General features: G+C 44.9%; 1 protein-coding gene across 1 annotated transcript in view; it reads right to left on the reverse strand.

Moving 5' to 3' along the window:
- The window catches only part of SCN4A (sodium voltage-gated channel alpha subunit 4), a 177,115-nt gene that overhangs the window by 92,519 nt on the left and 56,850 nt on the right, over positions 1-27,746 (reverse strand). The window contains exons 2-5 of the mRNA XM_073582357.1: positions 15,669-15,985; positions 14,097-14,216; positions 5,695-5,783; positions 4,343-4,471 (exon numbers count right to left, since the gene is read on the reverse strand). Coding sequence (XP_073438458.1) covers positions 4,343-4,471; positions 5,695-5,783; positions 14,097-14,216; positions 15,669-15,926 — 596 coding nt within the window. The 5' untranslated portion in view covers positions 15,927-15,985. The remainder of the gene's footprint in view (positions 1-4,342; positions 4,472-5,694; positions 5,784-14,096; positions 14,217-15,668; positions 15,986-27,746) is intronic.

The following is a 27,746-nucleotide window of genomic DNA, read 5'->3' on the forward strand; positions in this document are numbered from 1 at the left end:
GCTGATTCAACTGTTCATCCAAACATTAGTCTAGTGTGTATAGGGACCTTAAGTCTAGTCATCCATATAGAAGTACAGATTGTAGTTAACATTATGATGACCATGGGGTTTTCATGTGCAAATTAAGTCTTAATATCCTTAGCATGGTATTAAAATTCTTTACATATGTGGCCTAAATGAAACCTTATAAACATGGGTCAGTTTATACTGGGTGCTAAAGATCTCTTGATGTAACCAGATACATTAGAGGGTCAGTGAAGGTCAGACTCATCAGTGATCAGGAACCACATCATTATCAACCTCTGATGTGACTTTTGGACATCTATGCCTATGATCATTACAGAAATACCCATTTAAACTAGTAATGTTTTTACATAAAGTTATTCTCAAAAAGTTGTTTGTATTTGCCAATAGTCTTGATTTTGCTGTCAGGCCAGTATCGCAATTAAGTCTGTAAATGAAGTGGGTTTATTTAAACCAAGCCCAAAAGTGAACATTCATTGCCGTTACTGGTGTACAGCTCATATACCCTGAATTTTCAGGAGTAAACATTAGTAAGTATAATGTTAGTGGCTGCACTGATGGCTCTTATGAAGGCATGGCTAACCTACAACACAGATATAATTTGCTACCACTCTTTTTGAAGACAGTGGTGGGAGTCTGGTCAGTTGCACAGAGCTTGCTACTGTGATTGGATATGGTTTTATAGGCCAATCCCTACCTACCTCAGTTACATTATCTATCTTAGGTGGCTCTGTGAGCGAGACATGATATTATATTTGAATTTTAGATTTTTTTCAATCTCTTCTGGATAGCTTTCATTTGAAGAGCTTTTGGTCAGATATGAAGCTCCCAGTAGCACAAACTTTTTAGACGTAAAAGTACGTCATGCAGTGCATTCTCAGTTTGGCAATGGGCCCCTAGGGCTCCGAAATTTGAAGAGCTTTTTGGAACTACTGATTTACAGAAGCCCCCCACCTAAGCATATATACTACTGCAGACTTCCTCCGTAAGAGTCTTTGCTAAAACTAAAGCAAATTGGGTGGCAGATATACCCAATTTGTCATAAGGGTGTAAGGATGTGAAGGATAACTTTTACCCTTTTGTGGTAAGTATGCAAGGGACTACTTAATTCAGTCTAAATTCCTTAATTCCTTATTATACTCCTGAAAACCTTAATAAAATCTTTGCCTCTCCATGTGATCTGTTCCTTAGATGCAAGGCTGAGACAGGATCCTTTCATACATTCAGTTTGGTCGTCCGCTAAAGTGCTTCTTCTCTGGTCGAATATGCTTCCTGTTTATGCACAAGCACTTTTGGTACCGTCTCCCAATTCTGCTTATTGGGAGTTATAAATTATCTTATTACTGGGTCCTGTGAAAATAATTTTTTCCAGATTCTTCCTTTTTGTACCAGGAAGGTCATTGTCATGGCATGGAAATATACAAAGTCCCTTTCCAGGTCTCACTTGATCTGTCTAGTGGATAAATATAGTCCAATGTACAACTTTTTATATATTAATCGAAAATGCTCCTAAAAATTAGGAAAACAATGGGGGAAAATGGTTGAAGGTGACAGAAACAGTTATGTAAGTGTTCTGACTAGTCACATGGCCTGCCAGTGCTTCACATATCCATGATATTGTCTCACAGATGGTGGGGGATGAGGAACGAAAAGCCAGATGGATCTCTATGAAGGTATATGAATGGTCTGAGAACATGGGTGTCTGTGTAATTAGTGTTCATGATTCCTTAAGTTCTGTACATACATAATTATTGGCAAATATGCCTTCACTTCAATTCCTACAAGTGATCCTGTCAAAAATAAAATATTAGGCTAGTTTCACACTAGCATATGGAGGAGCTGCATACGACTGCGGGCTTCCTCTGTGAACCTCCGCCCCCGGCCGCACCTCCTCCGGTCAGCTCCGCCTCTGTCAGCATGTGGCCTGCGTACCCTATCTTTAGCATTAGGTACGCAGGCCATGCTGAGGAATGCAGATGCCTCTACATGAGTCTTTTTGACGGTGCGGCGAGCACACTAAAAATGCAGCATACTGCGTTTGGCGCAGGTCGCCGCATCATCAAAAAGACGCATGCGGAGGCATCTGCATTCCTAGGCACCACCTGCGTACCTAATGCTAAAGATAGGGTACGCAGGCCGCATGCCGACATAGGCGGAGCTGACCGGAGGAGGTGCGGCCAGGGGCGGAGCTTCACGGAGGCAGCCCGCAGCCGTCTGCAGCTCCTCGATACGCTAGTGTGAAACTAGCCTCACTGGATAATATTATTAAAGAGGTTGTCCCGGACATTAACATTGATGGTTATCCTTAGAATAGTGTCATGGATGTGTCAGAGGCTGCAGACTGTTGCACTGCATCTGTCTGCAGAAGGTCTCAGCAGTCTGGTTTGCAGACTTCTGCCTGGTCCTTCTGATGCTAGGACCCAGTGGCCACCTCCCCTGGTGCTGGTGATAATGGTCACACCTGGACCTGAGAGTTGATATACTTCCTGCTTGCAAGCGCGGGTGATATTTTATATTTGCATTTCCTTGTTGAGTATTGGAGCAGTAGCACTCGGCTATCGTCCTTTTTGGAGTTTGGAGGATGTTGGTGTTTCTCTCCGAGTCTTCTGAAGCTAAGCTGTTCCCTTGTTGTGTTGGTCTATTCTAGTTGTCTTTAGCGGTAGTGAGGATTGACTATCGCTTCTTCTGTCCTCCTCTGCGCAGGGCTTATCGCCAGGCGTTGGCAGCGGATTAGTCAGGATACTCTCCAAGCGTGTGACAACAGAGCTACTTTATTCAGGAACAAACAGGAACAATATATGATAAGCTTAATAGATCAGGAATAAATAATTTGTGTGTCTCTATCTGTGCATCATCTACAGCAGACTGCTTCTCTCATACACAAACACAGGAAAACAGGAAATACAGTCACATGCTATCCCTGTGTGAGCCTCTCGGAGTTTTTTTTGCTCTAACTTTATGAACAGCATACAAACCTAGGAACTAAAGACTCATTGACAGGAATGGAGTTGTTGTACTATATTCCAAAACCAGGGTAAGGCAGGGATTAGGTATCCTGCTCGCAATAGGTGCGGAACCTACATAGGGACTATAGGAAAGACAGGGTGACGTTAGATCTGTCTAGGGGTCTCCACTCACCGCTTCCCTAGTGTTGAGTCCCCATTCCCCTTTGTGTTGCACTTAGGGTACCGTCACACCTGGCGACGCACCAGCGATCCTGACAACGATGCGATCTGGTAGGGATCGCTGGTGCGTCGCTATGAGGTGAGATGTCAAACAGTCAGATCTCAACAGTGACGCAGCAACGATACAGAACGATACGACGGTTGTTGGGACCCTGTCTCTCACACCTGTAGTATTGAGGTCGTTCGTCGTTGTCCCTGTCAAACACAGCGATGCATGCTGGCCAGCGGGACACCAGGGATCAAAAAATGTCCCAGGAAGTTTGAGCACAATCAGCGACATCACTGCAGGGGCCCGACTGCTGCTATGTGTCACACGCAGTGAGATCGGTGACGCAACAGCGATCTCGCTAGCGATCTCGCTATGTGAGACGGGGGCTTTAGTCTGTCCTTCCCTGTGCGACAGATAGGTCATCAATGTCTGATCGGGGGGCTGCAACAACGAGTAACCCTACCTATCAGCTCTTCCCGTTGTCGGCTGCAGCTGGAACTGCTCAGTTATTGAGCTGCACAGCTCCGTCAACTGTACAGTGGCTGTAGCTGGATATTGAATATATACCCTTATTCAAATCAATAGGTGGTAAATGTGCAGGATGCAACCGTGGTGACTTTTCCATCGACAGAGCTGAGCAGTTCCAGCAACACTGGGAACAGCTGTTTGGCAGGGGTGCAGGGTGTTGCACGTCATGCCCACCAATCAGACACTGATGACTTATCCTAAAGATAGGCTATTAATGTCAAAGTTCACGACAACCCATTTAAATGACTTCATAGTTTATAACTAGCTTATACTATAAGATTGTAAATTATTCTCAAACTCTTGAGATCTGATAATGATTGATTTTATTGATTTGTACAAAAATTAAAAAATAAAATTTTTAAATAAAAAACATTAGTAAGTTTGATAGCGACCTTTGCTTACATACATCTCTTTAAGTATTATCAGTATTTGTGTTTAGTTCTTATAATACCAAAATGATATTACAAAACAGTATATTGGATGCAAAAGCAACAATACTAATACATTAAAATATTAACAGAGAGTAATTAGTTTTTGTTAATTATTAGCCAAGCAGTAACTTTATTAATCCAGGTAAGCAAGTTAGTGACCACAACAGTGTCTACCTTCCACTTACGCCATTACAATGACACAGAAATCCAGCCAGTTCCATGGATCCCTGAGGAATGTAAAACTGTCGATGCAAAACCCTCGGGAAAAGATCTTTATCAAAGACTCAAAAGTGTAAATGCCTGTGAATGTGTACCTAGAATGACACAGATAAAGAAAATAGGTTTCCCGTTAATTACTGTACACATTAGTCAGACACCCTAGACTCAGTTCACATGTCCACGTTGCTAATTCGCACGTGGTTTTGACATTGCTGTGTATTTTTCTCGATATAAGGGGCGCCTTTTCAGGCAGATCCCAGCAGATGTCGTGTGCACATATTCTTGCATGCAGTTCTTTTTCTTCTGTTTTAAAAATAAAAAAATGGAACCTAGACTAACCCAATGTAAATCTATGTGCCTCTGCTTCCATATGAAACAGGATTCCATTTCCATTTGTCTATGTGAAGAAAAACAGTTGTCAGGGTTCAAAGAGCCCCCAATACCACAAGCATGGGATGCAATGACTTCCTCTAAATACTCAGTCATCTAATCAATACTGGCCTTAGGTTGTATGGTTCCCTATGCATATCAATCCATTGACATCCTGAATCAGTGCCTGATTACAGTACCCAAACAGCATTGTAATAGGATGCTCACGCTATGCAGGCACCATTTGTGGCAGCACACAAATTAAAGTGTGGGGTACAAAAACAGAGTGCCCTAGTCATCAGGGTGAATGGCACCCTCTTCAGAAGTGACGTTATATGTCCTTTTATACCACCCATGTTGCATATCAATTAGAGCAATATTTCTATCTCATAAAGCAATGACATAGGACATGCCATCCCTTTATTATCATTTGGTGTCCTACCTCTGAGATCCTCACCATTCCTAATACTGGTCATACACGTTAGATAATTGTAGACCTAACTAATGTTCTGCTGGCTGCTGTCTTTCCCAACTCCTATATATGCAGGAATACTAGACTGGGCCAAGCTGTAATGTGTTCTTTAACACTCCTCTGATAACTTATTATCTCACCACCGAATAAAAGGATTAAGTGATTACATTTCTGTTGGCTTATCCTTATGTCACCCAAGCAGTGGACAGTCAAGAGGCCTCCATACACATTAGAAGGTTGGTTGATGACATCAAAATCAGTGTGTTTGGACAAGTGGAAGGTAAATATAGTAAAGGGGACGGAGTGCTGAATCAGCATTGTGGTTCATGTATTCTTGGATTCAGTGGGGTCCCGAAGGTAAAAACCACACTGCTTATAGAGTAATGGTGTATCCTGGTGATAAGCCCTCACTTCATAATATGAAAATGGCCCAATAGGGTTGGCTGAATGTAAGCATAGTAGATAAATGTTACTTACTCCACATTTTTGGCCCAAGGTGGCGGGTCATTCATGGTCATGAAAACACAGTTTGCTAAAATTGTTATCATTATAAAAAAACTGAAAACTGTGAAGATGGGTTAAGGAAAATAAACCAATAAATAGTGCAATTTTTTTTTGCTAAAACATGAACAATGCTCTCAGCACTATACAGGTCCTATATTGCTCTTGTCCATGGGCTGTACCTGACATCACAGCTCAGACACATACAAATAAATCTGCAATACCTGACATAGACACTGGTACCACTATTTCTGGTAAGCTAAACAGTAGCATGCAATCTCAGACAAACCTTAAAATGCCTGTCTTCTTGAAACTTAAGTATATAACTAGGGATGAGCGAACCCTACTGAGAAAGTTCGGGGTCCGTACCGGACAGCTAGTGTCCAGTTACTGAACTCCAAACAAAGACATTTTACTGTACGTCCAGTTTCCTTTTCGGGTTCGCCAGTCCAATAAAGCTTGTTAAAACACTGCAGCACAGCCAATCGACATGCTTTTAGACAGGGCACTTCCAGAGCCATTACAGTCATGCCAAGTATTGGCATATTTGTGATTGACGGGTGCACCATGTGACCCAGCCTTTATAAAGGCTGGATCAATAGTGCCACCGCCTTAAAGCTCTTATTAGTGTAGGAATAGAACACAGTTGGAGTAAGGGACAGAATCTGACTGCGCACACTGCAAAAAAACACTGTATGTACTCTGCAGCCCATATCTGTGGTAGTACTGTCCTAAAATTCTCTGTGGTGTACTCTGCATCCCCTGACTGTGGGAGTACTGTTCCTTTAAGTCGCTGTGTGTACTATGCGCTGTACCTTCTGCCTGTGGGAATACTGTTCTTTAAGCCGCTGTGTGTACTGTGCACCACCGCCTGTGGGAGCACTGTTATTTGAAGCTGTGGTGTGTACTCTCCATCACCCCGCATGTGGGAATAGTGTTCCGTTAAGCCAATCTATATTTTCTATTAGTCTGTCAAATAAATAATTGGCGTCAGTCGTCACATTGCCATTAGTAGGCCAAAGAAATTATTTTTCAGGACCGCTGTGTGCTTTTTAATAGTCTGGGAAATAAATAATTGTCATCAGCCATCTAGTTGCCATTTCTAGGCCAAAGAAATAATTTTTCAAGTCCGCTGTGTGTTTTCTAATACTGTTACAAATATATAAATCTACTGTCATGATTGTGGATGGGATCTCCTTTCCCATCCTCGCAGGGCTAATTTTGAGTGGCCTCCCTTTGATTCCAGGAGGGCTATAAGAAACTGCCCCTCCCAGGGGTTCCTTGTCAGTGATACATTCATTCCTGGCAGAGTAGCTGACCCCTGGTGTGCTTGCATACTGCTTTGTCCGTTTCTGCCTTCAAGTGTTTGACCCAATCTGTCCTCCCATTCTGAGTATTGCCTTGTGATTCTGTGCTGATTGTCTGTTTCTGGTTCTGACCCCGGCTTTATATTCTGACCTTCCTCCTGTCTGACCCATTGGTACTTCTCCGATATCTTAGGTTTCCTGACTTCTAGCCACGTCCTGACAACCCTGTGTCTCATCCTTTGGCACTACTCCGACCTCCTGGCTTGACTTTGGCACGTCCTGACTACTCTCCGACTTCGCTGGTCACCGTCACTACTCGGCGTCTGGCTCTGGCCCCGGCCACTCCCCCAGTGGTCACGTGCTTCAGGTCCTTCACACCGACAGGTACACTCAGAGGCGTATCTAGGGGGGGAGCCGGGGCATGTGCTCTGAGTGCAGCCAGCAGGGGGGTGCAGTCGGGCCGCCTAATACGGCGATCCGCACTGTCTCCCCTGGCGGCTGTATTCTGCCGCCCCCCGGGCTGGGAGTCGGCCGTTCTCTGTGCTGCCTGTCAAGCTGACAGCCGGCACAGAGAAGCTGCAGAGCGCCGGCTCCCAGGGATCATTTTTACTGGCGTCTATACAGACATCAGTACAATTGAAACTCTGACTGCTGGGTCAGAGCGACGTCAGCAGCGTGATCAGGTCATGTGATCACGCTGCTGACATCACTCATCGGCGCCCAAAGCGAACACTGGTGGTAAGTCAGTGCTCCACTGTGGAGCTGAAAAAACTACCAAAGATGGGAGATGGGGGAGTACATAATGTGTGGGGGGAGTAAATAATGTGTGGGGGGATTTGGAGTGGGGGGAGTACATAAAGTGTGGGAGGATTTGGAGTGGGGGGAGTACATAATGTGTGGGGGGATTTGGAGTAGGGGGAGTACATAATGTGTGGGGGGATTTGGAGTGGGAGGTGTACATAATGTGTGGGGTGATTTGGAGTGGGGGGGTGTACATAATGTAGTAGAGTGCATCTTTTGAGAATCCACCAGTACACAGGAGAACTTCACTGAGCAAGTTATCATGAGTAAACAGCATTTACTTCTTATGGGTAAACATGAGAAAGGAATTCAGAAGCACACAGCCCATGCTGCTGGCATAACACAGTCAAAGCGAAAGTAAAAAATAACAACAACAAGAGAGCTTCCCTCCCCACAATACAGAAAACATATAACTTCACACTATCGCCATCTGCTGTCAGGCTAGTGTAAAGTCCTCCTTTACATAAACAATAAGGCTGTGTTCAAACACAGCGTTGTTTTAGCGGTTTTGCCAATAAAACCGCTAAAAATAAGCTTCCCATTAATTTCTATGCATTTTGCACTTTTTGTGCATATTGATGGGTTTTTTATCGCGAAAAAAACGCATCGCGGTAAAAAACGCAGCATGCTTATTAATTTCGCGGATTTTTCCGCGTTTCTGGCTAGTTCAATGCGTTTTGAAAACGTGCCGGAAAAAAACGCATCAAATCCGCGACGAAAACGCGAAGACAAAAAAGGCACGGTTTCTGGGAAGGGAGTCAGGTTTTTGAGCAGAAATTTTCTGCCACGTGTGCACTTAGCCTAAGTCCATTTCTGTTGCATATGCCAACACATAATGTGTGGGGGATTTGGTGTGGGAGGTGTACATAATGTGTGGGGTGATTTGGAGTGGGGGGTGTACATAATGTGTGGGGGGATTTGGAGTGGTGGTGTACATAATGTGTGTGGGGATTTAGTGTGTGGATGGGGGGTTATTGAATGTGTGGGGGGATTTAGAGTGGGAATGGGGGTTATTTAATGTGTGGGGAGATTTAATGTGTGGGGGGGATTTGGAGTGGGATGGAGGCACTTATTGTGTGGGGGGATTTGGAGTGGGGATTGGGGGATTTAATGTGTGGGGAGATTTGGAGTGGGGATGGGGGATACTTAACGTGTGGTGGGATTTGGAGTGGGGATGGGTCGTTATTGTGTTGGGGAGATTTGGAGTGGGGATGGGGAAACTTAATGTGGGGAGATTTGGAGTAGGGATGGGGTTATTTAATGTGTTGGGGGATTTGGAGTGGGGATGGGGGATACTTAATGTATGGGGGATTTGGAGTGGAGAAAGGGGGTTATTTAATGTGTGGGGGGATTTGGAGTAGGGATCGGGGTTATGTAATGTGTGGGGAGATTTGGAGTAGGGATGGGGTTATTTAATGTGAGGGGGATGCGGAGTAGGGATGAGGGGTACTTTATGTGTGTGGGGATTTAGAGTGGGGATGGGGGTTATTTAATGTGTGGGGAGATTTGGAGAGGAGATGGGGTGTTATTTAGTGTGTGTGGGGATTTGGAGTTTCAATGGGGGTTTATTTAATGTGTGGGGGGATTTGGAGTGGGGATGGGGGATTTAATGTGTGGGGAATTTGAAATGGGGATGGGGTCATTTTGTGGGGTGATTTGGAGTGGGGATGGGGGTTATTGTGTTGGGGAGATTTGGAGTGGGGATGGGGAGTTATTTAATGTGTGTGAGGGATTTGGAGTAGGGACAGGGGGTACGTAATATGTGTGGGATTTGGCATGGGGATGGGGGATACTTAATGTATGGGGGGATTTGGAGTGGGGAAGGGGGTTATTTAATGTGTGGGGAGATTTGGAGTGGGGATGGGGGTTATATAATGTGTGGGGAGATTTGGAGTAGGGATGGGGTTATTTAATGTGTGGGGGATTTGGAGTAGGGATGAGGGGTACTTTATGTATGAGGGGATTTAGAGTGGGCATGGGGGTTATTTAATGTGTGGAGAGATTTGGAGAGGGATGGGGGTTATTTAACTTGTGGGAGGAATTTAGAGTGGGGATGGGGGTTATTTAATGTGTGGGGAGATTTGGAGTGGGGATGGGGGTACATAATGTGTGTGTGGGATTTGGCATGGGGATTTAATGTGTGTGGGGGGATTTGGAGTGGGGATGGAGGGATTTAATGTGTGTGGGGAGATTTGGGGAGAGTTGAGGACACAAAATGAAGAGTATATATGTATGAGGGCATGTATGAGGAAACAGTATGGGGGATGGGTGCAGACAGTATGGGGAGCAACGGGTAAATGTATGTGGACACAGTATGAGTAGCGATGGGAAAAATGTATGTGGACACAGTATGGCTACTCCATTTCCTCTCTGCTGACATCCCCACCATCATCATGGGCAATTTCAACATCCCCATTGACACTTCCACCTTGGCTGCCTTTAAACTTTTATCACTGACTGCCTCCTTTGGCCTCACTCAATGGTCCTCTGCAGCCACTCACAAAGATGGTCACACGCTGGACCTTATCTTCACCCGTCTCTGTTGCCTCACTAATCTCACTAACTCACCCCTCCCCCTGTCTGACCACAACCTACTGACATTCTCTTCCCACTCCTCCCCTACTGCGCAACCTCCACTCCACAAACTCACTCACCCTCTCAGAAATCTCAAACACATCAATTTACAATCACTCTCTGAGTCCCTTCTCCCTCTCACACACATAGCTTCCCTTCATGACACAGATGCTGCTGCCACTTTTTATAACACCAGAATAACAGCAACACTTGATTCGGCCGCCCCCCTCACGCAGAGCAAAACTCATACAATTAACAGGCAGCCCTGGCTGACCAGCCTGACCAAAGAACTGAGACGGGTTTCCAGGGCCACTGAGCGGAGATGGAAGAGAACCCTTTCTACCGAGCACTTCAACACATACAAGCAGTCCCTTGTCAACTTCAAGTATACACTCTCTGCCGCAAAACAAACTTACTTTGCATCTCTCAAATCCTCCCTGTCTCACAACCCTAAACAGCTTTTCAACACTTTCAATTCTCTACTCCATCCCACAGCACCTCCTACCTCTCCTCTCATTTCTGCTGAAGACTTTGCCTCCTTCTTTAAGCAGAAAATCAATACGATCAGAGAAAGCTTTGGCCTGCAGCCCCCAATGCCCCTCTTAGCCACTCAGCCTTGTTCTTCCAAAACTAGCTTCTCTACCATGACAGAAGATCAGCTCTCCACCCTCCTGTCAAGATCACAGCTCACCACTTGCGCGCTTGACCTGCTCGCATGCCACCTCATCCCTAACTTTGCCACAGTCTTCATCCCAACCCTAACCCACCTTTTCAACCTTTCACTTACAAATGGTGTCTTTCCCTTATCCTTCAAACAAGCCTCAATCACACCCATCCTCAAAAAGCCCTCCCTCGACCCATCCTCTGTGTCTAACTATCGCCCGATACCTCAAATCCCTTACGCCTCAAAACTACTGGAACATCATGTATATCTTGAACTGTCCTCCCACCTCTCCTCCTGTTCCCTCTTTGACCGGTTACAATCTGGCTTCCGACCGCATCACTCAAGTGAAACTGCTCTAACTAAAGTCACTAACGGCCTACTAACCGCCAAGAGCAAGCGACACTACTCTGTCCTCCTTCTCCTGGACCTGTCTTCTGCCTTCGACACCGTGGACCATTCCCTCCTGCTACAGATTCTCTTATCTCTTGGCATCACAGACTTGGCCCTATCCTGGATCTCATCATACCTAACAGACCAAACATTTAGTGTCTCCCTCTCACACACCACCTCCTCACCTCGCCCCCTGTCTGTCGGTGTTCCTCAAGGCTCAGTCCTAGGACCCCTAATCTTCTCCATCTACACCTTCGGCCTGGGACATCTCATAGAATCCCATGGCTTGCAGTATCACCTCTACGCTGATGACACGCAGATCTACCTATCTGGACCTGACCTCACCTCCTTACTGACCAAAATGTCTGTCTGCTATTTCAGCCTTCATTTCTACTCGCTTTCTCAACCTGAACATGGACAAAACAGAATTCATCATCTTTTTCCCATCTCACTCTACCCCTCCACTAGACCTATCCATCAGTGTCTATGGCTGCTCGCTTTCCCCAGTCCCGCACGCTCGGTGCCTTGGGGTGATCCTTGACTCTACCCTCTCTTTCAAACCACATATCAAAGCCCTTCCCTCCTCCTGCCGCCTCAAACTCAAAAATATTTCCCGGATCCACGCATTCCTCAACCATGAAACCACAAAACACTAGTGCATATCCTTATCTCCCGCCTCGACTACTGCAACCTCCTACTCTCTGGCCTCCCCTCCAGCACTCTGGTACCACTCCAGTCCATCCTACACTCTGCTGCCCGACTAATCCACCTGTCCCCCCGCTATTCCCCAGCCTCCCCCCTATGCCAGGCCCTTCACTGGCTTCCTCTTGCCCAGAGGCTCCAGTTCAAAACCCTAACCATGACATACAAAGCCATCCACAACCTGTCTCCTCCATACATCTGTGACATGGTCTCCCGATAGAATCGAAGGTTGCGTGCGGGTACCTCTCAAGATCTCCTTCTCTACTCCCCCCTCATCTCTTCTTCCCACAACCGCATAGAAGACTTCTCCCGTGCCCCATACTCTGGAACTCCCTGCCGCAACACATCAGACTCTCACCAATAACAGAAACCTTCAAAAAGAACCTGAAGACCCACCTGTTCCGACAAGCCTACAGCCTGCAATGATCCTCCGGTTACTGAACCACCGCGCGACCAGCTCTATCCTCTCCTAGTGTATCTGTGGCACCCCTGAGGGTTCAGTCGCCACAGAGGTACTGCACCTCCTCCTCAGGTGTGGTACCCCACCATCCAGGTAAGGTGGAGACACCTGACCACACTCCAATACCTGCATCCCACACAACATAGTAGTGTAGCAAAGCACACTTTGGTGGCTCCCTGCTTGGAACACGAAGCGTGCTGGGAGGCGGGTGGAGTTTAGTTTGCACTAAAAGAGCGGGAAGAGTGTAGGATTGGGTCAGTCTGTCACAGGAGTCTGTGAGAGGAGATCCCCGGAGTGGGATGGATGGAAGGAAGTGCTGCAGCCGACCTCAGTGACCTGGGTCCGCTGGCACAGGAAAGGAACATTGATAGAAAGCCTGACTCTCCATAAGAAGGAAAGGATTAGTACGGAAAGTGAGGAGAAGAAGAGAACTAAGGATTAGGGTTAGAAGAGAACCCTTCCCAAGTTCTATGCGCTAGGCCGGGGTCCAATCCCCGAGGTTGCATGGATACTAATGGTCCTGCAGCAGACACCGGAGGAATAGAAGTTGTCACCACTTTATTCCCACACAAGACTTGGGGGGGTACAACAGTCACATGAGTGAGCCGGGACTAGGTAGTAAGGAGTCCCCGAAGCAGGCTACAGCTGTCTGCCGTACAAGTAAAGTTCATAGGAACATCTGACAGGAGGAACTCCAGTGTAACTCAGTACTGTGAGTACTTCACTAAAGGCGCAATAAGGGAGATGTTCAGAAAAGGCACATGTTGGCGGAGTGTTGGAAAGGAGTACTTCATCTGGCCTGGAAGTTGGCTGAGCTCCTGACCCGGAGGACACAGCACCGATGCGGGCCCTTGTACCACAACAGACTGAGTAAAGCTTTGGAACTACATGCCCTGGTGTCCTCCACTTATTCCTGCATCAACCTGCTCGGCACTGCTACATCCCCCTGTGCCTGACACTACACCATCTACGTGTCACCTCACCTACTCTGCCCTGAGACTACAGCCCTGCCTGTGGAGGGCTATAACATCATTGCTGCACCACACCATCTGTCCCAGAGGATCTGTCTGCAGCGTCGACTTAACATCTTCATTGCTGAACACCAGAGGTGGCGTCACAACTCATTCATTCACAAACTCTTACCATCATAAACATACTGAACATTCCCCTTTTACAATGGGCGCCCAGGGCCACGGGCCAGGTCCCAACTGCCGTGACATCTCCCATTGAAGCTCATCGGGCCCGGTACCGAGTACCCCACAGCCCTGGGAGGGCGACCCATATCCTCACCCATCCCTGTAGACTGTGAGCCCTCGCAGGCAGGGTCCTCTCTCCTGTACTTGTGTGTTCCTTGTCTTACACATGTTTATTGTACTTGTCTATATTTCCTTTTTCACATGTAAAGCTCCATGGAATAAATGGCGCTATATAAATGTATAATAATAATAATAAATAATAATAATTTATTTTATAAAGGATATGAGTGGATCAGCACTTTTATAGCTCCTCTTCTTAATAGATTGAAAGGGTCCAGTAGGTACATCGCTTTGGTGGCAGTGAACCGAAATATTGCTTTGCTCTTATTCAAGACAATGAATGTCTGTGGGAAGATACAACAGGATAGACAGCAAAAATGAAATGTTAGGAATTTAAAGCATTTTTCTGTAGCTACAAAAAGCACAATAAAAGTTCTTTACATAAAGTTACGGTATATTCACTTGTGTTTCTCCATGAAAACATGCTCACAATAAAACATGAGGAGTAAACAGAGGTGAAGATAACCCATTAGTACAGGGTGCAACTTCATACATGTCCTGTGTCGCCTCATCATAGGATTTATGGGCATCCTGTGAGCTGTCAGACTGTAAGAGAGCATGTTCTCATAGTCTTCTCCAGTAACTGCTCTGTTATTGTGCCACACTTCGTTATACTCTCACTTTACAATCATTGTAGGGTGGCTGAAACTCAAACGGTTTGATTTGAAAATTTCTGGTAAGATTTGTAAATGACTGCAAAAAGGATAATGGTACAATGTGCCTATCATAAAATATTATCGAAAGGGCTCATATACCAGAAACAGGACAGAAGCAAATAATCTGCAAAAGGCATTGTCTATGCAGTTGGGCAGTGTTGAGAGAATCCTGCCGTTGACTAGTCAACCCAGTCTTTTAGATTTAGATTTCCTAATGTAAATCCACAGGACTTGGAAACCCAATTTGTTAAAAAAAAGGACCCATTACTTGCCATGTATTTTTTTTACCTGGTGTAAAAGTCACTTTTTGTCCTGAATCTGTCACTGTTTTTATTTTGCTTCTGGGCTTCTCCATACCTGAGATATGGCCCTTCTTCTTTGTATCTAAAGTTAGTATTTTTAGCCAAGTGATTGTAATCCACAATTCTTCCCTATGGGAATCTTCTTGATGACCACACCAATTTGGTTAAAAGACTAGATTATACAAAGGGAACGGAATGAAACCAAAAAATAAACAGTGCCAGATTCCATAAAACAGTCATTTACACCAGGGAAAAAAAGTACATATTTATGGCAATTGATAAATCCTCTTTAACGGGAATCTGTCAGCAGGTTTTTGCTACCTCATCTGAAAGTAGCATGATTTAGGGACAGAGACCCTGATCCAAGTGATATATCTCTTAGTTTGCTGGGTGCAGCAGTTGTGACTCAATCAGACTTCTTAGATGTAGTACTAAGCAGAGCTGAGAAAGCTGCCCTCACCCACACCACAGCTTTCTGTGAGCATAGTCTATTGACAGTGAGCTGCTTATCACAAGAGGGGGCGGAGTTGGACCAGGACTCACAGGTCAGCTAGTCACAGCAATAATAATGTCCTAGTGATAATGCCTTCACTGTATGTAAACAACAGCACACAGCTTGGTAAGTGGCACATTGTTGAAATCTGTGTTTTAACCCCTACTTCATGACAGATTCCTTTTAAAGAAAAAGTATATAAATGATGGATGCACCTGAAATAACAAGTACTCCATCGATCTCCACAGAATTAATCCAAATAGTCTCAGAAGATCCACTTGTTACCTTTTGGTTACTGTAAAAAGGATCCAGATCTTCGAGGGCGACACCAATAAGTTCCGGAGGTGGATCACCATAAATAAGTGGTAAACTCTTTCCAGCCTCCAGGCCTTTGTTGGGTTTTCGTACCACTTCATCAAGAACCTCAATCTGTTTGGCTTTCCGAATTGCTTCCTCTTCTATTGTCTTTTCTATTTTTGCAATGGTTTCTTTGGTAAATCGCCGCAGGCTGTCAGGGCCGGGAGGGAGAATTTTGCCGGCCATATTGTCATTCTGTATTTAGGCGACGTGTGTTATGGTGCGTCTGCCTGGGAATCTAATACCTATAATATAAAAAATAATAAATGTATCAGAAAAGTCACAAGAAATAGCAGGCAAGATATAGTGAAATAATGTAAGGTAATTACAATCTTACAAAACATAAAGAACAACATTCATTCTCAATACAAGCAAAGTACAGAACGGAAAATACTTTTTTTTTTTAATAGACTAGGGTCACTTTGCAACCCTCATGTTACTGCGGCATGCAAGTTACAAAAAGTTTGACACAGCTAGACTTTTTGTGACCTGCTTGTCGCAGTGGCATTATCATTGACTTTACAATGTAATCCATATACTTGTGTTGTGCTGCGATGTATCAGCAACACCTAGAGAACGTTGGCCATGTAAATTGTAATACATACAAGACATTTATATAGATGGGATGGGATGACCCGGGTTAGAGGCCAGCTACGTTAGTGTCTTTTCACTAGACACAATCAAAAAGCTTTGCAGGACCCTGGTCCAGCTTCTATTTCAGTACCCTGTGGCAGCCTGAACATGGTCATGGGATGTCCCTCAGCCGGCACTCGAATGCTAGCATCTTGGGCATTTCTGGCATTTACAAGACCCCTCATGCTACAAAGTCATGAGTGGCACCCAGGATGCTGCTATTTGATTGCTGGCCAAGGACGTTTCCATGAACCTGCTCTGGCTACCATGGAATTTTGATGTGAAAGCCGGCCCAGGGTCCAGCGAATCTTTTTGCTCCACTCTACTTTTGACCCTAGCTTCTATAGAGGGTCAAGGAGAGAGCATGGTGTTGGGCTGTGAGCACAACCCCCATCTGTGGACGTCGGACACTCAGACCATCCTCATGGAGTTGGTTTCTAACCGTTTGTGCAGACACATGCACATTTGTGGCCTGCTGGAGGTCATTTTACAGGGCTCTGGCAGTGCTCCTCCTGTTCCTCCTTGCACAAAGGCAGAGGTAGTGGTCCTGCTGCTGGGTTGTTGCCCTCATACGCCCCCTCCACGTCTCCTGGTGTACTGGCCTTTCTCCTGGTAGTGCCTTCAGCCTCTGGACACTACTCTGACAGACACAGCAAACCTTCTTGACTTAGCTCGCACTGATGTGCCATCCTTGATGAGCTGCACTACCTTAGCCACTTGTGTGGGTTTTAGAGTCTGACTCATGCACAACCAGCATTCAAAAGTGACCAAAACATCAGCTAGAAAGCATTGGTACTGAGATGTGGTCTGTGGTCCCTACCTGCAGAACCACTCCTTTATTAAGGGTGTCTTGATAATTGCCAATAATTTCCATCTGTTGTTTATTCCATTTGCACAACAGCTTGAGAAATTGTCTATCAGTGTTGCTTCCTAATTGGACAGTTTGATTTCACAGAAGTTTGATTCACTTGGAGTTATATTCGGTTGTTTAAGTGTTCCCTTTATTTTTTTCAGCAGTGTATACGGAGGGCATCATGTTTTGTGTGGGGAGCTGTTGATCAAGGTACAAGGGATGAATAACAGGAGTCGCATGATTTATAAACTTATAAAAAGCAGTAAATTACTGTATATAGTTTTTGTTTAGCTGCTACAGGTAAGAATATATGTTAAAATAAATGCTAGGGTGACGTATTAGCAGCAGTAAGTCAGCTACTTAACAATAGTAATTAATAATCTGAAAATAATTTTAATATTGAGCAAAATTAATTACTCTCACGTGGCCTCTCAGGAAAATGAATTGCCCACCCCTGCTCTAAACCATAATGGGGAATGTAAAAAAAGTTGTTTATTATTCTAAATCCACATTCATAGAACCAGGGGTGGCTTGGAAGCCATGAAAATAAGAGTAGGAGCAAGCCAGAACATTTTGGACGAGGTCGACAACATGCGTTTTTGGAGTTATTACCATAGATAAATTGGTCTATTAAATTTGGGCCATGTAATAAAAAAAAACAACTGTCTAGGCATGTTTGCTTATGCAAAAAAATGCACGTGTTTCTTGACAGCGCCAAAACATCGTCAGAACTGTTCGATCTGAATTCTAAATAATTTTATACAATAGCAAGAATGCTAGCTTTTTTTTATAATAGGAGACATATAATGTAAAATGTGATATATATTACTTCCATACAATTGTATTCATCAGGTTTTTTTTATAGTGTATACTTTTCTACAAACGCTTCATCGGGGGTACAAAATGGAAAATGATTGCGTAATCATATGCTGAAGTCGGTGCTATTCGAACTATTAAGTGCTGGCGTTTTTGGTCTCTCAGGCCCCATCTTCCAACTTTCTGCCATAGTAGCAGTAAGACACACGTGATGAATACACTGAATTGTATAAAAATTATATACAAAAATTACCATACAAAATAAAAAAATAAATATACATCCAGTGATATGGTATTAAATATACGGTATCACAAATGTGTCTCTGTGATTGAATGGCAGACCATTCGGTTATTTATACTATATATAACCACAATGCTGGATCAAAAATACAGACGAAAATAAAAATAATAATAATAATAAAACAGGGATGGCTCAGATATTTAAAAAGCCTTTATTGAAATCAATTGGCAAAAAAATGATTAAAATGATGTAAGAGAAAAGTGCCTATGCAACACACCAACTCATAAGAATTAATTATAAATATGCAGGGACTACAATTAAATCATATAAATAATCAAATATAAGCTAATATAGTTAATATATACATAAATAAATAATTAATTACTATACCAACGATATAGCAATAAAAATATACACACAAAATTACAGATAAATTATAAATAGCACAATAGGCTTTTTAAATACTTGAGCCATCCCTGTTTTATTATTATTATTTTTATTTTCATCTGTATTTTTGATCCAGCATTGTGGTTATAATAATAATCTTTATATAGCGCTAACATATTCTGCAGGCTTTATAATTTGTACACATTATCATCACTGTCCCCAATGGGGCTCACAATCTAATATTCCCTATCATACTGATATAGTATGTCTTTGGAATGTGGGAGGAAACCGGAGTACCCGGAGGGAACCCACGCAAACACGGGGAGAACATACAAACTCCTTGCACATGTTGTCCTTGGTGGGATTCGAACCCAGGACTCCAGCGCTGCAAGGCTGCAGCGCTAACCACTGAGCCACCGTGCTGCCCATGATTATATATAGAATAACTTTCTGCCATGTACCGTAGATTATTTGTTGAGGTATAAATTAGTTTATAGCGTTCCACTGGTCTCGTAACCTCAATCAGTCAGGAGAAAGTGAGGACCTCTTAGCACTGGACTGCTCTGAAGCATTTCCAGGCACAAGGCTGACTCCTCAGCTGCCATCCCAGATCACCCATAAGGGGGGTCAAGTTTCGCCAGTCTGATGACTCTGTTCATTCCTTCTGAAGAAGGAATGATGCATAAAGCAAGAGATGCATGAGGAGGGCTGGGAGAGTAGAACAGAGTACAAACTAACATCCGGGGTCCTCAAAGCAGCCCCCCCTCTCCTGCATACTCCGTCCCATTCCCTACTATTTTGCACACCTAAAAATGCCCTCGCTTCCGCTCCTAACTAAATTCAATCTGGAGCTGGAATTACTCTTTCTCCTGTCGGCTGGATTAGCTGTGAACTGATACCTTCCTCCAAACATTATAAAGCATGTGGACCAGTGCCAGCCCTCTGACCTGTTTCTTCCAAGCTGCTCCTTTTTGGAACAAGCCTCATACTTATTTTGTTCTTACTTAGACCTTCTGTGATGATCAATGTTCACTTTTCAGCTAATGAAGAAATTCACCTGACAGAATGACTCTGCTGGATAACATGCCAAGGATAAATATACTTAGCCAGCAATCCAGTCTACTATTAAAGGGGTATTCTCATAATCCAGTCTACCATTAAAGGGGTATTCTCACAATCCAGTCTAGCATTAAAGGGGTATTCTCACAATCCAGTCTAGCATTAAAGGGGTATTCTCATAATCCAGTCTACCATTAATGGGGTATTCTCACAATCCAGTCTACCATTAAAGGGGAATTCTCACAATCCAGTCTAGCATTAAAGGGGTATTCTCATAATCCAGTCTACCATTAATGGGGTATTCTCACAATCCAGTCTACCATTAAAGGGGAATTCTCACAATCCAGTCTAGCATTAAAGGGGTATTCTCATAATCCAGTCTACCATTAATGGGGTATTCTCACAGTCCAGTCTACCATTAAAGGGGTATTCTCATAATCCAGTCTACCATTAAAGGGGTATTCTCACAATCCAGTCTAGCATTAAAGGGGTATTCTCATAATCCAGTCTACCATTAATGGGGTATTCTCACAATCCAGTCTACCATTAAAGGGGAATTCTCACAATCCAGTCTAGCATTAAAGGGGTATTCTCATAATCCAGTCTACCATTAATGGGGTATTCTCACAATCCAGTCTACCATTAAAGGGGTATTCTCATAATCCAGTCTACCATTAAAGGGGTATTCTCATAATCCAGTCTACCATTAAAGGGGTATTCTCATAATCCAGTCTACCATTAAAGGGGTATTCTCATAATCCAGTCTACCATTAAAGGGGTATTCTCACAATCCAGTCTACCATTAATGGGGTATTCTCACAATCCAGTCTACCATTAATGGGGTATTCTTAAGTATTTACACTTCTCCTATGAATGGGATAGGGTATAATTTCCTGAATGCTGGGGTTTTGCCACTGGGACCACCACCGATATCAATAAGGCCTCTTTTACACATCAGTTTTTTGGCGTCAGTCGTAATCCGGCAGTTTTAGAAAAAAACGGATTCGGCAAATGATGTCGCCAGGATCAGGTTTTTTCTCATAGACTTGTATTAGCGATAGATTGTGACGTATGGCCTCACATTTCAGCCGTCGTTCGCCGGATCCGTCAGAAATTTTGCGGCCGGCGACGAAGGACAAAGTAACATTTTTTGTCTCCGTCGAAAAGTCGGACAGCGATGGATCCGGCGCCGTCTGTCGTCTGCTAGAATGGAAGCCTATGGGCGCTGCGCCGGATCCATCGCTGTCTGTCAAATGACGGAATTCAGCAACGGATTCCGTTTTTTAAACTGCGCATGCTCCAATTATTACCAGGTGGGGCAGTTGGATCCGGTGAAAAACGGATCCGTCGCATCAGTTTTTCACAATCTGCGATGGATCCGTTTTTTTCTAAAACTGCCGGATTGCAACGGACGCCAAAAAACTGATGTGTGAAAGAGGCCTAACTGGGGCTCTGGACAATGTGTGAATTTAGTGGAGGTTAATCATATACACTGCTCCACAATTCATTCTTATGCGAGTGCCGAAGACCAGCTGAACACAACGCTCAGCTATCTCAGGCGATCCCATTAAGAGCGAATGGATTGGCAGTAGGCATGATCAACCAACACTTCATTCACACTGTTCTTGGGATCGGTTGGACCACAGGCGATCAACAAGCTATCCCCTATCCTATATATATATATACACTCACTGGCCACTTTATTAGGTACACCTGTCCAACTGTGTGTTAAGACTTAATTTCTAATCAGCCAATCACATGGCGGCAACTCAGTGCATTTAGGCATGTAGACATGGTCAAGACAATCTCCTGCAGTTCAAACCGAGCATCAGTATGGGGAAGAAAGGTGATTTGAGTGCCTTTGAACGTGGCATGATTGTTGGTGCCAGAAGGGCTGGTCTGAGAATTTCAGAAACTGCTGATCTACTGGGATTTTCACGCACAACCATCTCTAGGGTTTACAGAGAATGGTCCGAAAAAGAAAAAAAATCCAGTGAGCGGCAGTTCTGTGGCCGGAAATGCCATGTTGATGCCAGAGGTCAGAGGAGAATGGGCAGACTGGTTCGAGCTGATAGAAAGGCAACAGTGACTCAAATTGCCACCCGTTACAACCAAGGTAGGCAGAAGAGCATCTCTGAACGCACAGTGCGTCGAACTTTGAGGCAGATGGGCTACAGCAGCAGAAGACCACACTGGGTACCACTCCTCTCAGCTAAGAACAGGAAACTGAGGCTACAATTTGCACAAGCTCATCGAAATTGGACAGTAGAAGATTGGAAAAACGTTGCCTGGTCTGATGAGTCTCGATTTCTGCTGCGACATTCGGATGGTAGGGTCAGAATTTGGCGTAAACAACATGAAAGCATGGATCCATCCTGCCTTGTATCAACGGTTCAGGCTGGTGGTGGTGGTGTCATGGTGTGGGGAATTTTTTCTGGGCACTCTTTGGGCCCCTTGGTACCAATTGAGCATCGTTGCAACGCCACAGCCTACCTGAGTATTGTTGCTGACCATGTCCATCCCTTTATGACCACAATGTACCCAACATCTGATGGCTACTTTCAGCAGGATAATGCGCCATGTCATAAAGCTCGAATCATCTCAGATTGGTTTCTTGAACATGACAATGAGTTTACTGTACTCAAATGGCCTCCTCAGTCACCAGATCTCAATCCAATAGAGCATCTTTGGGATGTGGTGGAACGGGAGATTCGCATCAGGGATGTGCAGCCGACAAATCTGCGCCAACTGTGTGATGCCATCATGTCAATATGGTCCAAAATCTCTGAGGAATGCTTCCAGCACCTTGTTGAATCTCTGCCACGAAGAATTGAGGCAGTTCTGAAGGCAAAAGGGGGTTCAACCCCTTACTAGCATGGTGTACCTAATAAAGTGGCCAGTGAGTGTATATATATGTATATATATATATGTGTGTGTGTGTAGTGCAACCTCCAAATTTTAAGTCTCTTGCAAGGGTTGTGAGCAATACCGGATTCACATCTCAAGAACACATTACCATAGTCTTCCCCAACCTACAGCATAGAGCTCAGAGGCATAACTAGCAGCTCTTGGCCACTTGCCACACACAGAGGAGTGGTGAGCTTCACAGTTACATTCCCTATAGGTGGGAGACAACTCTTGGTGGTTACACTCACACTTGTTGAGGTCTTGAATGCTCTCATTAAGGGGCCCAATGGACCATGAGAAATGTCATTATACTCCCCAGAGGGTCAGGTTCTGCCTAATATTCCTTTAGCCTGATCCATTTGTGCTATTGCTGTTCTTACCCAACCTAGAAGTGTTTCAAGGGTTGTACAAAGTTGGTAAAGCTACACAAAAACAGTAATAAACATTTATTTATAGTAAATTATATACAAGATTATGTAATGGTATGTGTAGGTTACATTTGGTTTGCATAAGTTTCGGGGGAAACTGTACCAGCTTCTTGTGGACCTGTGAACCAAACCGTTTCCAGCAATATCACCCATGCAGTTGGGATAATGTGCTTAGAAGGAATCTGTCAGTAAGTTCAAGCCTTCCAAACTTCACATACAGTATGGGCATACAGGTCGTTGAAAGCTAAATTTATTGATACCTTTATATCTTCTACTGCTGACACATTACCAAGAAAATTAGTCTTTTAATTCATATGTAAATGAAGAATTAAGTGCTTTGGTTGTTACAGGACAACAGAGGGAACTCCCTTTCTCGGTCAGTCATATAAATGACGCAATCGCTACTGATTGTGGATTCTAATGGGTTAAATAACTATAATCACAGTTATCCCCAATACTGGCTGCTGCAGCAGAGTCCCGGTGACCCACTATCCAGCCAGAGATTGAATGGAGAGGCAGTCACACTACTGCATATATCCATTCATCAATTTTAAGAGTTAAGGCCCTTTTACATTTAGCGATGCACCGTCGATCCGACCCGGTCAGGATCGCTGGTGCATCGCTAAATGATCGCTAGTGAGCTTTCACACAGAAAGATCTCACAGCGATGCAGCAGCGACGCAGCGCACGATACTCACCTTTCACACACAGCGATCCTGGCGTCCTCCCGCCCGCGTCCAGCGTCGCTCGTCGTCACAGCAGGGAGCCCAGCAGGAAGCAGACGACGAGAAATGGAGCAGCGCGATCAGTGATGGACAGCGGGGGAACCGGTCGGAGGTAAGTATCACACATAGCGATATCGCTAGCAATATCGCTATAACGTCACAAAACCAGTGACGTTTTAGCGATATTGCTAGCGATATCGCTATGTGTAAAACCCCGTTTTCATGAAGAGCTAAACAAGCAGGTAGTACCACCTATCCATTCATTATTCAACTGCATGTGGGGAAAAACTCAGAATGGTTGGAGAAACCCCAATCAGATTGGTCAGGGTCCCTAAGGTGGACCCCCATCTATCAGACACATCACATGGAGTTGCTATGAATGTCTAAGAAGGAACTTCCCTTTAAAGAGATACTGTCACTATACTTATGCTCCCGAATCTGAGATCAGTGTAAAGTAGGGGCAGAGATTCTGATTCCAGTGCTTGGTCACTTACTGGGCTTCTTGCTGTAGTTTTGATAAAACACTTGTATCTGCTGCAGCTTTGATTGATGTCCTCGGTTTTCTGAGTGATGAGCTCCTCCTTTGATTCTTGTCTGATTTTTAATTTTGATGCAATAAATCACTGTTCTTAAGTAGAGTTGAGCGACTTTTGGTTTTTTAGGGTCGCGTTTCGTTTCGTGAAACCCGACTTTTCCAAAAGTCGGGTCGAGCAAGATCGTCCGATTATAGGGAAAAGTCGGGGTCGTCCCGAAACCCAATGTAAGTCAATGGGGAATAAAAGTCGGCAGTGAGAGGAGGACAGGAAACACACCTACAGTGCCCATTTGAATGCCAAAAGCATCAATTCTTCTTACTTAAGCTTGTCAACCTTAATTAACTTCATAATACAAGTTACGCACTGAAAAATGGGGGTTATTTGGCTAAAGTTGTGGGGGGGGGAGGGCTGGCTGCAGGTTTTCATGTGCCCTGGGCGAAAGAGCGCCCCTTTAACACATACCACAACTCATCATGCTCCGATACGGCAGAGAAATAGCGGTATAGTACAATGAAAAATACCTCACTTTTTACATCTCATGACGAGGCCCATCTATTTCTCCATACAGAATCATTGGTCCCATATAATGTGTGAAACAGTATATGATGAGCTCCACATAATGCTACAGTATATGTTGGTCCCCATGGATGAAGCTCCACTGTCTTATGGGCCCAAATAATGCTCCAAACATAATGGGCCCCATTTCTAATGCTCTAGTGTATAATGGGCCCTGTAAATGCTGCTCCAGTGTCTGATGTCCACCTTTGGAATGTTCCAGTGTATGGTGGGCCCCATCTATCATTCTCCAGAGTATAGTGCTCCCCAAAAATTGCTGTCCCAACATTGAAAACAATCAAATAAGTCTCCTCGCTAGGGAATCCCTGTACTTGTCTGGACAGGTGCTGTAGCTTGCTTAACAGCTCGCCAGCCGTTCTCACGCCCAGTATGGATTGCACGTGATTGCACAAAGGTTAGAAAGGGTACCGTATCCCTGGATAACATGTATGGATAGCGTACACATTCAAAATATATGTCTCAGGAGGCAGGCTCAGACGGTGTTAGGCCCAGTATGGATTGCACGTGATTGCACAAAGGTTAGAAAGGGTACCGTATCCCTGGATAACATGTATGGATAGCGTACACATTCAAAATATATGTCTATACAGCATGAGGCAGGCTCAGACGGTGTTAGGCCCAGTATGGATTGCACGTGATTGCACAAAGGTTAGAAAGGGTACCTTATCCCTGGATAACATGTATGGATAGCGTACACATTCAAAATATATGTCTCAGGAGGCAGGCTCAGACGGTGTTAGGCCCAGTATGGATTGCACGTGATTGCACAAAGGTTAGAAAGGGTACCGTATCCCTGGATAACATGTATGGATAGCGTACACATTCAAAATATATGTCTATACAGCATGAGGCAGGCTCAGACGGTGTTAGGCCCAGTATGGATTGCACGTGATTGCACAAAGGTTAGAAAGGGTACCGTATCCCTGGATAACATGTATGGATAGCGTACACATTCAAAATATATGTCTCAGGAGGCAGGCTCAGACGGTGTTAGGCCCAGTATGGATTGCACGTGATTGCACAAAGGTTAGAAAGGGTACCGTATCCCTGGATAACATGTATGGATAGCGTACACATTCAAAATATATGTCTCAGGAGGCAGGCTCAGACGGTGTTAGGCCCAGTATGGATTTGACGGCCCAGATTACACAGCGGAGGAGCAGGGAGAGGTAAAGATTGCAAATGCTGGGGCCCTGCCCAAGCAAGGGGGGCCCATTCGTGGGCGTCAGTACTGGCACTGGGCCCCTCATAGTACAGCGGTGTGTCTGACGGCGGGTGTGCACCACCACCGTCAGAGACACTTGATTGCACTATGAGGGACCCTGTGCCAGTGCCCGCGCCCAAGAGTCGGCCTACCCACCTGTCCAGGGCAACGGCACTCGCACAGTGTCGTGCGCTAGGTGTTGACCCCGGCCATGGGGGGGAGGCAGCACAGTTAGGGAGTTTTAGAAAGTGGCATATGTTGATGTTGGACATTCAGCTGATGCAAAAGGCGAAATAAGTGAAGTACCAGGAAGAGGTGGACCAAAGCAAGCCATTTTTCTGTCACCCTATGTGTCATCAGGGGAAGGTGGGACAAAATCCTTGGAAACCCATGCGTGGTTCATTTTAATGAAGGTTAGATCATCCACATTTTGGGTTGACAGACGGGTCCTTTTTTCTGTCAGGATTGATCCAGCTGCACTGAAGACTCTTTCCGATAGCACACTTGCAGCTGGGCAAGCGAGCTCCTGTAAGGCATATTGGGCCAATTCAGGCCAGGTGTCCAGTTTAGCGGCCCAATAGTCAAAGGGGAATGACCTGTGTGGGAGAACATCGATATGGGAGGAAAAGTAGTTTGTAACCATAGTTGACAACTGCTGTCTCCTGTCACTTTCCATCGATGCAGTATTACCAGTTGTGTGAGCGGTATTTGAAAAATCAGTCCACAACATTGTCATGAAACCCCTGTCTCCAACGCCACTTCTGCTGTGTGCACCACGAACACCTCTGCCAAGCTGCCCCCGGCCCGTACGGCTCGTGTGAGAACCATCACCGCTGCTGTGTGCTGGGAATGCCTCAAGCAACCGATTTACCAGAGTTGCTTGTTTATTAGCCAATATTAGGTCAAGGTTCTCCTGTGGCATGATGTTTTGTAATTTGCCTTTATAGCGTGGATCCAGGATGTTGGCCAACCAGTAGTCGTCATCGTTCATCATTTTGGCAATGCGGGGGTCCCTTTTTAGGATCCGCAAGGCATAATCTGACATGTGGGCCAATGTTCCCGGTGTCAATGATGCACTGCGAGTGCTGGGTGGAGGAGCACTTTCTGGCAAATCCACATCCCTCCAGTCACGCACAAACCCTGTACCAGACCTTGCCACGCCAACATTTTCACTTGCCCCACGAGATGCATCCTCCTCCCCTAAGTAATCATCCCCATCATCCTCCTCCTCCTCCTCTTCTTCCTCCACCTCGTCCAGGAGAGGTCCCTGAGCAGACAATGGCTGAATGTCATCAAGGATTCCCTCCTCCTCTTCCTCCTCATCAACATTGGCTGCAGACGCCTGCTCCTTAAGGTGCGTCAAAGTTTGCATGAGCAGACGCATAAGTGGGATGCTCATGCTTAGGATGGCGTCGTCTGTGCTTACCAGCCGTGTGCATTCCTCAAAACACTGAAGGACTTTACAAAGGTCTTTCAGCTTCGACCACTGCACGCCTGTCAACTCCATGTCTGCTCTCAAAGTGCCTGGCCATGTATCCTCCCACAAATGCATTATGGCCTGCCTCTGCTCGCACAGCCGCTCCACCATGTGCAGGGTGGAGTTCCACCTTGTTGCAATGTCGATAATGAGGCGGTGGTTGG

This window comes from Dendrobates tinctorius, unplaced genomic scaffold (assembly GCF_039654945.1).
Source record: "Dendrobates tinctorius isolate UK_male_01 unplaced genomic scaffold, ASM3965494v1 ptg000071l, whole genome shotgun sequence".
NCBI classification, from domain to species: domain Eukaryota; kingdom Metazoa; phylum Chordata; class Amphibia; order Anura; family Dendrobatidae; genus Dendrobates; species Dendrobates tinctorius.